At 41.0% G+C, this 17,098-nt stretch overlaps 1 protein-coding gene across 4 annotated transcripts in view; it reads left to right on the plus strand.

The window, feature by feature from the left end:
* The window catches only part of LOC130361504 (glypican-5-like), a 352,385-nt gene that overhangs the window by 187,915 nt on the left and 147,372 nt on the right, over positions 1-17,098 (plus strand). For all 4 annotated transcript variants that reach the window (XM_056564558.1, XM_056564557.1, XM_056564555.1 and 1 more), the window contains one exon: positions 13,943-14,063. In XM_056564558.1, the coding sequence (XP_056420533.1) occupies positions 13,943-14,063 (121 nt within the window). The remainder of the gene's footprint in view (positions 1-13,942; positions 14,064-17,098) is intronic.

The following is a 17,098-nucleotide window of genomic DNA, read 5'->3' on the forward strand; positions in this document are numbered from 1 at the left end:
TGATGTCACATCCCGGGAGCTGTGCATGATGGGAGAATATCCCCATAGGAACTGCACAGCTCCCAGGACGTGAGTCATCAGAAAGCAGTTAGACAGAAAAAAACAACTCAACTTCAGAAGCTAATAACTATTGCAAGGATTAAGATTTTTTAATCAAAGTAATTTCCAAATCTGTTTAACTTTCCGGAGCCAGTTGATATATAAAAAAAAGTTTTGGCCTGGAATACCCCTTTAATTCTTCCGAGGCTAGGAATAATTAGAAGAAGATCAGAGGTGTCAGCAGAGAGTACTGTGGTAAGACAGAAAAGAACTACACAACTTCCTCTGTAGTATACAGCAGCTGATAAGTACTGGAAGGATTACGGTTTTTAAATAGAAGTAATTTACAAATTTGTTTAACTTTCTGACACCAGATGATAAAAAAAAAAAAAAAAAAACTTTAACTTTAAAAATGTTCCTGGTATTAACACATTAACTTAAAGAATGGTCACTTGGCATTTTGGACAGGGGATAAGTGTTCCTGCACCGGAGTACTTCTTTAACCCCTTAAGGACTCGGCCCATTTGGACCTTAAGGACTCAGACAATTTTATTTTTACGCTTTCGTTTTTTACTCCTCCCCTTCAAAAAATCTTCATCCACAGACTAGTATGAGGGCTTGTTTTTTGCGTGACCAGTTGTCCGTCATAATGCCATCACTCACTTTAGCATAAAATGTATGGCGCAACCCAAAAAATACTATTTGTGTGGGGAAATTAGAAAAAGGCAATTTTGCTAATTTTTTGAAGGTTTTGTTTTCACGCCGTACAATTTATGGTAAAAATGACATGTGTTTTTTATTTTCTGGGTCAATACGATTAAAATGATACCCATGATTATACACTGTTCTATTACTGTTGCGCTTAAAAAAAAAATCGCTTACTTTTTAACCAAATTAGTACGTTTAAAATCCCCCTATTTTGAAGACCTATAACTTTTTCATTTTTCCGTATAAGCAGCGGTATGAGGGCTCATTTTTTGTGCTGTGATCTGTACTGTACTCTTATTGATACCATATTTGCTTATACAAAACTTTTATTACATTTTTTATAAATTTTTTTGGGAATAAAATGTTAGAAAAAAGCAATTTTGGACTTTTTTTTTTTACATTCACGTCGTTCACCGTATGGGATCATTTACATTTTATTTTAATAGTTCGAAAATTTACGCACGCGGCGATACCAAATATGTGTATAAAATAATTTTTTTACACTTTTTGGGGGTAAAATAGGGAAAATGGGACAATTTACGTTTTTATTGGGGGAGGGGGTTTTTCACATTTTTTTTACTTTTAATTTTATTTTTACACTCTTATAGTCCCCATAGGGGACTATTTATAGCAACCATTCGATTGCTAATCCTGTTCAGTGCTATGTATAGGACATAGCACTGATCAGGGTTATCGGTCATCTTCTGCTCTGGTCTGTGGAAGGCAGATCAGAGCAGAAGACTCCCGGAAGGCAGCGGAGGCAGGTGAGGGGACCTCCGTCTGCTGTTCAGGATGATCGGATCGCCGCGGCAGCGCTGCGGGCGATCCGATCATCCTGTTAAGTGACCGCGATGCTGCAGATGCCGTGATCTGTATTGATCACGGTATCTGAGGGGTCAATGGCGGACATCCGCGGGATCGCGGGTGTCCGCCATTACTGGCGGATCCCTGGCTGCGATCCACAGCCGGGACCTGCCGCGCATGATGCCGGCATCGCTCCGATGCCGGCGGTTATGCTCAGGACGTAAATGTATGTCCTGGTGCGTTAAGTACCACATCACCAGGACGTACATTTACGTCCTGCGTCGTTAAAGGGGTACTCCAGTGAAAAACTTTTTTTTTTTCTTAAATTGACTGGTGACAGAAAGTTAAACAGATTTGTATATTACTTCTATTAAATAATGTTAATCCTTCCAGTAATTATTGGCTGCTGAATACTACAGGGGAAATTCTTTTCTTTTTGGAACACAGAGCTCTCTGCTGAATCACGAGCACAGTGCTCTCTGCTGACATCTCTGTCCATTTTAGGAACTTTTGTTTTTAATTTGCTCTATTATTTTATTCTATGTTGTATCCATTATTGTATCAATTTCTTTTTACATAAAAAAGAAAAATGTGCTGACAATTTTTTCTCAATAAAAGAAAAAAAAAAACATAAAACAAAATGCAGAATCACTATCCAGAAGTATGAATGAGCCTTTATAGCCGTGTTCCCCAATCTGGGTGCCTCCAGCTGTTGCAAAACTACAACTCCCAGCATGCCCGGACAGCCTTTGGCTGTCCGGTCATACTGGGAGTTGTAGTTTTGCAACAGCTGGAGGCACCCTGGTTGGGAAACACTGCCTTATAGGCTGGGTTTATATGTAATGTGCACTGTAAATCCACATGTGGCTACTTTGGGGGCAAGTTCAGATGAAACATGTGAACTCAGCTTATGGTATAGCTATTGTGCCACACCCTCCTTCTGAGCCTGTGTCCAAGGTTTTCAATTCTCCCATATTTCCAGCAGAGGGCACTCATATCACAAATCATACAAAGACGATCTTCACTGCATTGGTAAATGGTATTTTCTTTTGCTGCACATAAAGGGACAGGATAGACTGATGAACAGCTCCATCTATTAGTCTGTGTCCATTTACAGACCATAAATCTTCTATGAGTCTGTACGCCATGTTTCCCATAGATGACGGTACCCAGTAACAGTGCCCTTCTGCAACCCATACAGCTGTCATTGCTGGAGTGTGCCAACCTAAGACCTGAGATTACTTTGCATGGAGAATGCTCCATATAGCATCAAAAGATTGTCTGCAGAAAAAGATCATTTAACCCCTTAGGGACCAAGCATTTTTCCATTTTTGCACTTAAATTTTTTCCTCCTTACCTTTTAAAAATCATAACCCTTTCAATTTTGCACCTAACAATCCATATGATGGCTTTTTTTTTTTTTTTTTGCACCGCCAATTCTACTTTGTAATGACATTAGTCATTTTACCCAAAAAATCTACGGCGAATTAGTACATTTTGGGGGCTTCCGTTTCTACGCAGTATATTTTTCAGTAAAAATGATGTTTTATCTTTATTTTGTAGGCCCATGCGATTAAAATGATACCCTACTTATATAGGTTTGATTTTGTCGTACTTTTGGAAAAAAATCCTTTAAAAAAAGCATGAAAATGAATACATTTAAAAATTTTCCTCTTCTGACCCCTATAACTTTTTAATTTTTTCGCATATAGGGCTGTATGAGGGCTCATATTTTGCACCGTGATCTGAAGTTTTTATCGGTACCATGTTTTGTTTTGATCAGACTTTTTGATCGCATTTTATTCATTTTTTTATGGTATAAAAGTGAGCAAAAATACACAATTTTGGATTTTTGAATTTTTTTGCACATACGCCATTGACCGTGCGGTTTAATTAACAGTATATTTTTATAGTTCAGACATTTACGTACGCGGCAATACCACATATGTTTATTTTTATAATTTTTATATATTTTTTATTTTTATAATTTTTATATATTTTTTATATGGCATTTGGGAAAAGGGGGTGATTTAAACTTTTAATAAGGAAGGGGTTAATGTGTGTGTTTTTAAACTTTTTTTAAATGTTATTTATTTATTTTTTTTACACTTTTAGTCCCCTAAGGGGACTTTTAGGAGGAATCATTTGATTCCTCATACAGATCAATGTGGTTCCATAAAACTACATTGATCTGTGTGCTCTGCGCTATATTGATACGCCTGGCCCTGCTAGGCTTTATCATTCAGAGTGCAGGAGCCGCCGTGGAAGGAGAGAGTTAAGCCCTCCTGCTACCTCCACAGTGGATCGCCCCTCCCGCGATCATGCTGCGGGGGGGCGATCCACCCCACTGGACCACCAGAGACGGCATAGAGGCACCTTTAGATGCTGCTGTAAGCTTTGACAGCGGCGTTCTAAAGGGTTAATAGCCGGTCGTGGCGATCGCCGCATGTCAACTATTAATGTCAGCCTTAGCTACAGGAATCAGCTAGGGGCCGGCCGGTATGACGCGGGCTCGAGTCGGGAGCCCGCGCCATACCCGGTTAACAGTACACGGACAAGTATAGACGTCCATCTTCGTTAACCGGTTAAGGTATGTTCACACAGTGGAATTTCCATGCAGAATTCTGCAGAAGAATTATGAATTATTAAATTAAGAATGATTCAATTTACTGCAAATTGATTTGAATGAGATTCCACCGTCCCATTTAGAACGCAGAATTTCTGTGGCCGGCATTTTGTCACGGAAATTCTACTTTCCACATTCCGTCAAAATATAATATTTGTGGAATTCTGTAGCAGAATCCTATTAAAATCAATGGGACCTGAATGTCAGTGGAAATCTGTGTTTAGATAACAAGATAATAGGAATTCTGCAATTTCTGCCGAATTGCAGAAAAATCGCCATGTGAACACACTCTAAGTCTGCTCTAATATTATTCTCTTTTTATATTTATCCTCGAATAGATATATGTTTATCCCAGGCAGGTTTATATTTACTTACTGTGGATTGACCCGCCACCCCTGCTGGAAGTTTGTTCCAAGCATCTATTACTCTTTAAAACGTACCTGTCATATCACAAAAAAAAATAATGCTTATTTATTTATATTACTCACTAAGTCATGCAGATGCTTTACATATATATTTTTATGTGTTTAGCTTCTATATTTGGCTCACAAATCCCTCTGTTCAGCTGCTCACTCATTTTGGCATCCACTGCTCAGGAAGGGGCGTGGCTGAGGCAAACACTGAGCCCTCACTCACCATGCATTCACTTCCTCCCTGAGTCTGCTGTGCTGTGCTGAATCTCTTTATCCAATCACTGCAGGCTGCTCTGTAACCCCCTCCTCTCTGTTTTCAGACAGAACAGGAGTAAGGGGTTCCAGTTCTGCCCTACCTCCCTGAACTTTTTCCCAACCTGTTCTTCAGCTCAGACAAAGATTATGTTGCAGCCAGACAGGATTATGTTCTGGATAGTATGGGGGCCCCTAAGTGGTCTTTCAAATAAGCCGTGATTTCTGTAAAAATGTCTTAATTTTCTTATGAAGTATATTTTAAAGATGAATGTTTTACCAAGATGTGCAACATGTAAAAAATGTTTAAATCTGACAGTGCCCATTTAAGATGCTCTTATATAACTATGCAATATTAATGCCATTACACCATCTTCTTGTAATCATTTCCTCCTTGGTGGTCTAAACCTGGCCATGCATTAGTGGGTTTTAGATGCTCATTTTCTTGTCATTCATAGTTGTGGTGTGTAGAGTGTCATTTTGGATGACAATGCCATAAGTGAAAACATCAAATCAATCTTTACTGTGACTCTGATGTAGTCCAGGCCTTCTCAAACTAATTTTGCTTGGGTCTCACTAGCCAATCCATGGTGATGTTAATGTCTTACCAGTTAACAAATGCTACTATCCAGAAACTGTATTACTGGTGCAGTAGCTATAAAAGAAATTGTAGCACATATAGTACCCTTGACGACACCAAAAAGAGAACCATACCACAAATTAAACAGAAAAGTAATAGAATGTAGAAAATAAACTTTATTAATACAATTTAGTAATAAAAAATAGATATTAGAATTAAAACAAAAATAGATAGGCACTAGTGGACATACAAAGATATAGGACAATGGTAGGACCCAAATACATCAAAATATACAAGTATAAGGAGTAAATGCCACAGTAGCTGGTAGGATACAAGAATAATACCTGCCAAAAGTATACAATAAAGGGTGCCAAACCATACCTACACCTGAACCCCAACGATCGTTTCGCTATTATGCCGCTTCTTCAGGGGGCGTCACGCCCCCTGAAGAAGCGGCATAATAGCGAAACGATCGTTGGGGTTCAGGTGTAGGTATGGTTTGGCACCCTTTATTGTATACTTTTGGCAGATATTATTCTTGTATCCTACCAGCTACTGTGGCATTTACTCCTTATACTTGTATATTTTGATGTATTTGGGTCCTACCATTGTCCTATATCTTTGTATGTCCACTAGTGCCTATCTATTTTTGTTTTAATTCTAATATCTATTTTTTATTACTAAATTGTATTAATAAAGTTTATTTTCTACATTCTATTACTTTTCTGTTTAATTTGTGGTATGGTTCTCTTTTTGGTGTCATAAGTGCAAATACATACCCTTACCTACTATATATGTAGGGTTATATATATATCTTTGGTGACATATAGTACCCTCTAGCAGCACAGAACACTACACAGAACTAAATTTATACAGTAGTGCAGCACAACATACCTTCCTAGCAGTACCAAATACCTCACTTCAGGAATAATACCTCTCCATCAGTGCCAAACCAATACCACAGTGAAGCCAGCAGTGCCAAATACCAATACCTCAGTGTCGCACAAAATATCTCTCCAGCAGCACCAAATATTACAGGGAAGTACTAAATACCTCTCCACAGCACTAGATAGCAAATTACAGAACCAAATACCTCTCTGCAGCACCAGATGCCACAGTCCATTGCTAAGGCGGTGGCTGGATTATGAAGGTGGACGCTGGACTATCAGATAAACTTGGTGTCAACAGCAAGAGCCAGAGAAGGAGACAGGGCTTGGGCAGGAACTCTGGCAATAGAGTTGGCTCTCTTCTAGGCTGGCAATTTGTGGCATGATGCGAGGGGGGCGGGGGGCTGCAGGTAGGGGAACGGATCTCTGAGTAAAGTGGTGGCAAGACTGCAGTAGAAGAGACACCAGCTTACCAATTGGCTGTTTGTCAAAAAGAAAACTACTTATTTACAGACACCTGCCATTGGCTGTGAGTAAAGAACTACTACTACTACTACTACTTCTACTACTACTACTACTACTACTACTACTACTACTACTACTACAACTACTACTACTACTACTACTACTACTACTACTACTTCTACAACTACTTCTACTACTACTACTACTACTACTACTACTACTACTTCTACTACTACTACTTCTACTACTACTACTTCTACTACTACTTCTACTACTACTACTTCTACTACTACTACTTCTACTACTACTTCTACTACTACTTCTACTACTACTTCTACTACTACTTCTACTACTACTACTTCTACTACTACTTCTACTACTTCTACTACTACTTCTACTACTTCTACTACTACTTCTACTACTACTACTTCTACTACTACTACTACTACTTCTACTACTTCTACTACTACTACTACTTCTACTACTACTACTTCTACTACTACTACTTCTACTACTTCTACTACTACTTCTACTACTACTTCTACTACTACTACTTCTACTACTACTTCTACTACTACTACTACTACTACTACTACTACTACTACTACTACTACTTCTACTACTACTACTACTACTACTACTACTACTACTACTACTACTACTGGCTCATTGCTGTGGCAGTCCTCTATCCTTTAGTATGACATTCAGTCTCATGTGTACAAATATGCATGAGAATGTTTTTCAGCCTGTCTAGGAGTAAGGGACCTAATAACATGAAAAAAAGGAATCCAGTATCCAAATGTTGGTGCAAACAAAACATCAGTATATATTATTCCATCTTAAAGGTATGGCAGAGTAATAGCAACATCCATGAAACACTTTTCGAGCATCGACTCTTTAGCACAGCATGATAAACTGTTGTAATAAAGAGAGGATGCTCGAAACCTGACGCATGGATGTAGATTTTACTTTGATCTGTGCATTCACATGTGCTGAACAGGAATGAGCGCAGTTTGCATTTCTTGTTAAAGGGGTACTCCGCTTCTCAGGGTTTGGAACAAACTGTTCCGAATGCTGGAGCCGGCGCTGGGAGCTCTTGACGTCATAGCCCCACCCCCCTCAATGCAAGTCCAAATGCTGAGCAGTGGAGTAACTTTCTGGCACCAGTTGATAAAAAAAAATATATATATGTCACCAGAGTACCCTTTAACTAGCAAACTATTTGAAGATGGTGTTTGTAAGCCAGACAGAATATGCCTGAAGAAAGCTATAGTCATCCACCTTTATACTTTTCAGCAGCTTATATTGACAACAATTTAATGAGATGGTTAATAATATGACCCTTACTGATCCTAAGGCCATTTCCTTCCATATGACTATTAACCCCTTAGTCCCAGGTCATGCCATTTCTGCTGCTCTAGTGGCTTAAAGGACAAACATCGACTCCTGAAGGTCCTACAGATGCACCAGGGCTCTAGATGTGCTGCTATTTTGGATGAGTGCTGCACTCAGCAGAAACAGGCCAGCTGATTGAGGGAAATTAGTGCACATTAAGAAACTGCTTCTCCCCAATCAATAAATATGCTCTGGAAACATAGACGGCATACTGCTACAGAAGCAACGTCTGGGAGGGCCAGGGGCTCGGGGAGCAGTGGATACAGTTTTCGCAGCTCATGTCTTAATGAAGAAAGGACCTGCCTCTAACAATTAGTGCATGGATGATGAATGTTCCCTCAAGGTTGCCTAAAAGATGCCACCGCTGCATGCTGTGCTGCTGGTGTTATCGCTGAGCCGTGAGCTACAACTGACACATTACAGCCAATGATGCATATGGTCAGGCCAGAAACTGACAGCCTCATACTGTGGGGGGCATGCGATTCCCTGGAACACAGAGAAACTGAAACACTTGACAGGGAGGGGTGTAGAGTGTAAGCTCTGCGGGGTAAAAATAGTGTCAGCACATTATAGAGCTTGCAGGTTATAGATAAATGTGTAATGGATAAGCTAAAATGCCTATTTAGAATATGCTAGCTAAAAAGGCCACTCACTAGCTCGCTCCCCCTCCCATTGGGGGAGATTTATCAAAATTTGTGCAGAGTAAAACTTGCCCAGTTGCCCATAGCAACCAATCAGATCGCTTCTTTCATTTTTAGGAAGGCCTGTGAAAAATGAAAGAAGGAATCTGATTGGTTGCTATGGGCAACTGGACAACTTTACCTCTGCACAGGCTTTGATAAATCTCCCCCATTGTGTTTGATACAATGTGTATAAGATGGCGCCTCCAGAGAGAGCTACACCCAAGATGATAAGACCCATGCACTGGAGGAGGAACACCTTCAGAGGGAAGTGTCATTTGCTGAAGTTTGTGTCTGAGTGATTTTCTTATCCACAGTGCTCTCTACTGACACCCCTGTCCGTATCAGGAACTGTCCAGAGCAGGAGAAAATCCCCATAGCAAACCTATGCTGCTCTGGCCAGTTCCTGACATGGACAGAGGTGTCAGTAGAGAGCACTGTGGACAAGACAAAAAAGAAATAAAAAAAATAACAGAATTTCCTCTGTAGCATACAGCTGCTAAAAAGTACAAGAAGGGTAAAGATTTTTTAATAGAAGTAATTTACAAATCTGTTTACCTTTCTGGCACCAGTTGACTTATAAAGACCTAAAAAAAATGTTTCCCACTGGAGTACCCCTTTAAATAAATGAATATATATATATATATATATATATATATATATATATATAAATGCATCTGTATGTTCTTATTCCAAGGGGCCCCAGCGTTCGGACCCCCGCGATCAAATACTTATCCCCTATCTCAGATGTTTTTGGCCACAGATGGCCTTTAAAGGGGTACTCTGCCCCTAGACATCTTATCCCCTATCCAAAGGATAGGGGATAAGATGTTTGATCGCAGGGGTCCCGCCACTGGGGATCACCGTGATCTCACTGCTGCACCCGGCGTTCGTTTAGAGTGTCAGGTGCAGCGCCAGTGGCTCATGATGTCTCGGCCACGCCCCACTCGTGACATCATGACCATGCCCTTTCAATGCAAGTCTATGGGAGGGGGCATGGCACTTGTCACGCCCCCTCCCATAGACTTGCATTGAGGGGGCATGGCCGTTATGTCACATGCCTCCGCCCCACTTGGCCAGTCATCCGGCACGGAGCGAAGTTCGCTCTGTGCACTGGATGTCTTGGGTGCTGCAGCAAAGATCGCGATCAGACATCTTATCCCCTATCCTTTGAAAAGGGGATAAGATGTCTAGGGGCGGAGTACCCCTTTAAGCAAATTTAAATCACCATGACCAGAAGGGGTTAAAGGAACAGCCAGTACAGGCAGTGAAAGCAAGAAATGGGTGTAAATGTATCCTCTGCCTCAAGCTCCGTTTGGTCCTAGTTGAACTCTGTACACATTACGGTATGTATGATCCTATCCACTACAGATGAAGAGAACAGGTGAATGAACCTCCTGTCTGGATACTGCTGACTGTGGGTTTTTCCGTAATAAATGACCCAAGTATCTATATTAGTCCATTACAGACAGAGCACAAAGAGCAGCTGCTCGAGACAAAGCAAACACTGTACTGCAGCTGAAACCCAAATGTCACATCCTTTTCATCAAAGCAGGAGAAAAATGGTCACTAACCGCAACAGGCCCTTCAAGGGCCACAGTGGCACTTCACATACGCGTGCGTGCATGATGGGAATACACATGGAATCACATTTAGAGATGATGGGGGAGATTTATCAAAACCTGTGCAGAGGAAGAGTGGTGCAGTTGCCCATAGCAACCAATCAGATTGCTTCTTTCATTTTCCACAGGCCTCTTAAGAGGCCTGTGGAAAATGAAAGAAGCAATCTGATTGGTTGCTATGGGCAACTGCACCACTCTTCCTCTGCACAGGTTTTGATAAATCTCCCCCGATGTGTGCAGACAATATCTTCCTGACTACACCGGCGACGTGATGTCCACTTACTGTACTTGTGCTTACCTCCAGATGACCTCACATATATGACAAGAAGTCACCGTGCATTGCCTTAGTCATTGTACATTTATCATTGAAACAAAAAGAATGTAAACTAAAGAAAACATTAACTATCGGCAGGCTGTTATACAATGCATTCAAAAGGTTTTCAGACCCTTTTAATTCTTTTCACATTTTGTTATGTAAAATTTTTTTCCATTCATTCTGGATTAAATAGCCCAGAACGAGAATTAGCAAATAGAATTTTACACATGTTTACAACTTTCTTAAACAAGAAAAACTAAAATTTTACATGGACATACGTATTCAGACCCTTTGCTATGACACCTGTAGTTCAGCTCTGGCTCCTCCCATTTTTCTGGATCATCTTTGAGATGTTTCTACACCTTCACTGTTGTAAATTCAGTTGTTTGGACAAAAGTCGGAAAGACACACCAAGACACACCCCTGTCTATATAAGGTCTCATAGCTGACAATACATATCAGAAAGAAAATGAAGCCATGAGGAGGAAAGACCTGCATGTTGAGCTCAGAGATAGCATTACCTGGAGGCACATATCTTGAGAAGAGTACAAACAAATGTATGCTGCACTAAAAGCTCCCAAGGGCACAATGGCTTCCATAATTCTTAAATTGAAGAAATTTGGAACAGCCAGGACTATTCCTAGAACTGGCCACCCTTACCAAACTAAGTTATCAGGGGACAAGGGCCTTAGTAAGATAGGTAACCAAGGGCCTAATGGTCAGTCTAGCTGAGCTCCAAAGATCCTGTTTTCAGATGGAAGAAACTTCCATAAGGTCCACATCACTGCAGCACTCCACCAATCTGGGCTTTATGGTAGTGTGGCCAAAAAGAAACTGTAAAAGACACATTAAAGCTCATCTGGACTTTGCAAAAATAAATAAATAAATAAAAAAACAACAACAACAAAACACCTAAAAGACTCTCATACTGCGAGAAACAAGATTCTGTGGTCTGATGAAACCAAGACTGAGGTTTATGGCCTTAATTCTAAGCTTCCTAAGCGTAATTCTAAGTGTCTAAGAGGAGGACAACACAGAAATGGCTTAGGGACAAATATGTTTCTGGCTTATAAAATGGCTTCCACTGACAGCCCCATCCAACCTGACAGAGCTTTACAGAATCTGCAGAGAAAAATGGCAGATAATTCCCAAATTCAGGTGTGCAAACCATGTGGCCTTATACCCAAGAAGACTGGAAGCTGTAATCCCTGCCAAAGGGACTTCAACTTAGTAAAGGGTCTGAGTACTTATGTCAATGCAATATTACCATTTTTTTTTTTTTTTAATAAATTAGCAAAGGTTTCTTACATTCTGTTGTCACTTTGCCATTATTGGGTACTGAGTGCAGAATTATGGGGGAAAACTAAGTCTGAAAACTTTCTGAATAACTGACTGACTATATATTATACAGTATGTCGGCAAAATGGGTGAATGATTGATTGCCTTATACACCTATTGTATATAATGATGGGGTGGTGTTTACATAGCAGAAGTAGTCATGTGCTGCACGTATACTGATTTATGAAATACTCCATCTTTATGCCTTGTATTGATTATAATGATTTTTACTGTCAATTTCTTACTTATCAACATTGCATAATAATGGGATTCACTGTTATTCATTGTAAAACACTCAAATGGTTTGGTTATTTTCACTGCCTACTGTAGTTACCCAGCAATGGTGGACAAAGTCTGTGTTGAACAAGTAGGAAACAGTTGAGTGACTTACCAGTGATGAATGGTGGTAGTCCCTGATGATGCTGTATTAAGATTTACATTATTTAGCATTATGAGGAGATAGAATGAAAGTCCTAGGAACACAAAGAAATTGGGTTCTTAGCCTTGGTGGCTCAGTGGTGACTTGTTTTCATGCTACTCTAATACTAAGAGGTGTTATGGATCTACTAGTACACGGTGGTTATGTAACCTTCATCACTGGCAGAAATCAGATCAGCTTACGTCATCCTAGTCATGAATGGAATCTTATTTCTAGATTGACTTCTGGTCTTAAAGGGGTACTCCGCCCCTAGAAATCTTATCCCCTATCCAATGTCAGATCGCCGCAGTCCCGCTGCTGGGGACCCCTGGGATTGCCGCTGCGGCACCCCGCTGTCATTACTGCACAGAGCGAGTTCGCTCTGCACGTAATGACGGGCAGTACAGGGGCCGGAGCATCGTTACGGCACGGCTCCGCCCCTCGTGACATCATGGCCCGCCCCCTCAATACTAGTCTATGGGAGGGGGCGTGGAGGTCGTCACGCCCCTGCCATAGACTTGTATTAAGAGGGCGGGCCATGATGTCACGAGGGGCGGAGCCATGATGTCACATTGCTCCATCCCCTGTATCGCCCGTCATTACGCACAGAGCGAACTCGCTCTGTGCAGTTATAACAGCGGCGTGCCGCAACGGCAATCCCGAGGGTCCCCAGCAGCGGGACCGCGGCGATCTGACATCTTATCCCCTATCCTTTGGATATGGGATAAGATGTCTAGGGGCGGAGTACCCCTTTAAAGGATCTTTCGTACAAAACACTTGTACAACCAGTGAACCTACCTGACTGTTTCTGCATCTCCCAATAATATAATAGAGAATGATTGCCCATGCATGTCTACTTCTCCAACAAGATTGAATACCAAGATCTCTGGACTAGTGACACTCCCAATGGTCAGGCTTTGCCATCTAGTTTTACAGCATATCTATTTGATATTAAAGCAAACTGGTCTGGCATCTCTTGTGTTCTGTAATTGAAAGGAACCAGGAAAGTGATACCTGGTGTAGCGATCATTATGCCTAAAATGCCTGTCCAATAAGAGGATAAGAAGGCAGCCCCATTCTATTTGTTGCTTTGGGTTTTTGACTTCTAGTTATGCTCTTTATATGAACACTCCTGCAGTTACATAGGGGTCCGTACTCCGTAGGTGTTTCACTTTATTATTCCTTTATCAACTTGGCTTGATGTTGTATTGAGTCCATGCCATTGCATTACTTCTCTTTCCTGTCCTAAAAACTCACTATTTGGTCAGTTTTGTAAGCTATTTTATATGAAATCTGAATGGAAAATATTTTATAAGGATATGTATAAGTCATGTCATGACTGCCTAACTTCTGACTACTTTTAAATCAGGGTCACCAATTTCCTCTTTTTTTCCCATAGTTACACCAACCTCGTTGTTTCCAGTGATTTTAAAGATCAAGTAAACAATCCAGAAGTAAAAGTCCGAGGGTCCAACGTCATCATCAACCAAGTTATCAATAAGATGCGGCTCTTCATACAGGTATGGAAAGCAGGCAGTGCTATGTTGTATACGCCCCTATACTGTCATTTTATGCTTCCTGTTGTTGTGGGGTTTTATGGTAGACTGACCGGTATAAAACATCTCATTTACCCATCCCTGCCTACAAGCATAACCATGGACAAAGGGGCATCAAATACCTTTGGACCCAAACAAAGCCTTTGGAGGATTTATGGCCAATAATGCCCAAATACTTTTGGACCTAGAGGAAGTGAAACTGTTAACATTGTACATTTGTGAAGACCTTGCAGTTGGCCTTACAGGATTTAACCCTATTACATATATAGGTAGGGGAAATTGTCACAGCTGTCTTTGCTTCTCTTAGAGTACTTTTCCCCATGTACAATGATCACCAGTTCTGTACAGGCCCAGAGTGTAAGAACTTTATTGCTATGTACTCTTGTAGGCCCACAGTCCGTCCATAGCAAGAACCTAATGTACACTACTAGTCATTTAGCGAGACAAGTATGCTTAAAGGGGTACTCCATAAAATGTCTGATCATGGAGTCCCACAGCTGGGACCCCCGCGATCTCTTTGCAGCACCCGGCGTTCATTTAGAACGCTGGGTGGGGGCGGCAGGGGTCGTGACGTCTTGGCTATGCCCCTCATGATGTTGCAACACGCCCCCTTAATGCAAGTTTATGGGAGGGGGCATGGTGGAGTCTTTGGGCCATTTACTGTATTAATGCATCATCTACAATTATGTAGCAGCAAGAATCATCCATAATCTGACCACTATGTACATTGAACTATGTCTTCTAGTACAGATTTTTTTGTACTTCTACTATTTTCTTCTGCATCTTCAGTTTATCGTAACATTCCTTATACATGGTTATCATCATAACACATCCATTACAACTAACACATTTCCATCAACTTCACTTCTCCCATAGTTGACTAAGCTAACCATAACCTTATTGGGACTACTTTTCCCATTTATCCAAAACCAAGAATCCAATCTGTGATGAGAAGGTCCCCAGGTTGCACCTCTGCAATTCAGAAAACTAAAGACCAGGTAACATGGGTCAGATGGATTATGAAACTTATTTTACCAGTGGTTTGTAGAGCCATTAACTATGATAGAATGTATAAAATCATCACTACTTTCCACAAAGTTCCCCTTTGTGCACTATGTTGTGTCTTATAGTAGGAAAGCATTTAAAGGGGTTGTGCGCTGCCCTGCAGTTTGGAGCTCCGCTCACAGCGTCTGGAAGTTCATTACTTCGAACACTGTGTGCGGGCTTCCGTGTTCGCGGCCGCCGGGCGTGACATCACGCCCGGCCCCTTTGTGACGTCTCGCCCACCCCCTCGTGACGTCACGCCCGCCCCCACAACGAAAGTCTATTGGAAGACTTCCCATAGACTTCCGTTGAGGGGGCGGGCGTGACATCACGAGGGGGCGGGCGAGACATCACGAGGGGGTGGGCGAGACGTCACAAAGGGGACGGGCGTGACGTCGTGCCCGGCGGCCGCGAACACGGAAGCCCGCACACTGCGTTCGGAGTAATGAACTTCCGGACGCTGTGAGCGGAGCTCCTAACTGCAGGGCAGCGCACAACCCCTTTAATGGTTACAGATAGCTCCATTCCAGATGCACAGCAGGGAACCCTACAACCACAGATTATGGCACCCAAGCTGCTGTGTTCTCCTCGTCTTTCCTTCATCCTCAGAAAAGACTTAACAGGTCTCTCCATATATATTTATCACAAGTCTAATTGTATTGTGAGAGGAGATTGTCTGAAAATAGATGTGGGTAAATAAAAATGAGAAACATTGGAAATCTGATGCTTTTCATGATCTCATATTGACATCAGTATATTGTACAAAGCAAAGTGTAGTTCAGGGATTGATCTGATGGTTTTGTGGTTTATACATATCATTTACTGACATTTCTTAGCCACAATATTGCACAATATACTGGCCCACACTGGACCTGGTGCGTCCGTACTTCAAAGAGAACACTATTTGGCAGTCTCCCAATTTAATCATCAAAATGTTGTTGGTCCAAGTGTACTTCTCCTGATCTCTTCTTGTGAAACACCTGGTACATCTTCTCCTTCCAAGATGGTGGCTCCTCAAGTGTTTTCATGTCTAAACTGATATACTTTAATCATGTGTGTGTTTATTATAATTAAGTAACACAAATCATTCATGTTTACCCATATATGGACCATTACAAATATAACACTCCTTCTTATGGGCTTATTTGATAAGTTGTACCCATTTCTGATTAGATCCTTTTGTGTACTTATATGACTTACATTCTAACCAGTATCTATCTCTCTCTTCATATGTACTGAAAAAGAAAATGTTGTTGTGCTATGTGGACGTCAATAGGTTATATCTATCTAATACTGTACCTCGGATCCTGGTATATCAGATTATATGGCTATTAAAGGGATACTCCACTTTAAACTATATTCCCTTATCCGCAGTCCATTCTCATTGAGGATCTGTAGCCCCTTGGTTCTAGCTTTCTAGCTGTCGGTGGGTTTCTGTGTCAGAGTAAGGTTTTTTTCTTGTGGTTTTCAAGCATTGGCACTCACTAGAAGATCCATACAATTGTTGCTGACAAAGTAGCTGCAACAATAAAAAGGTTTATTAAAGGGGTTTAGAAAATTGGGTAAAGGCTTGAAATAGCATATGTGAAGAAGAAAGAAAATCCTCTATTCACCCCTTATTTTGCAATCATTCTGGTATTCCCCTGGTTGCTGCAATGACTGGTGGACTGTCATTGAATTGTTGGCAGATTTGGAGTAAGTAAATGTAGTTTTTTTTTTATTTGTTGTTGTTGTTTTGTTTCAGGTTTTTTTTCTCACTTTATGCCAGATCCAGCTCTTATGCAATTTTTTATAAATCCTGGACAAATCTTTAACATTTGGAAATCCTCTTTAAAATGTACTAGACAGTGAAACCATTATTGATATTATCCTGAAGTTCTATGGACTATTATATGAGTAGAAGCACAACTTGAAGTTCCTGGGTTCTAAGGCTAGGTTCACACTGCCATTCAAAT

The sequence above is a fragment of the Hyla sarda genome, chromosome 3 (genome assembly GCF_029499605.1).
Source record: "Hyla sarda isolate aHylSar1 chromosome 3, aHylSar1.hap1, whole genome shotgun sequence".
Classification (NCBI taxonomy): domain Eukaryota; kingdom Metazoa; phylum Chordata; class Amphibia; order Anura; family Hylidae; genus Hyla; species Hyla sarda.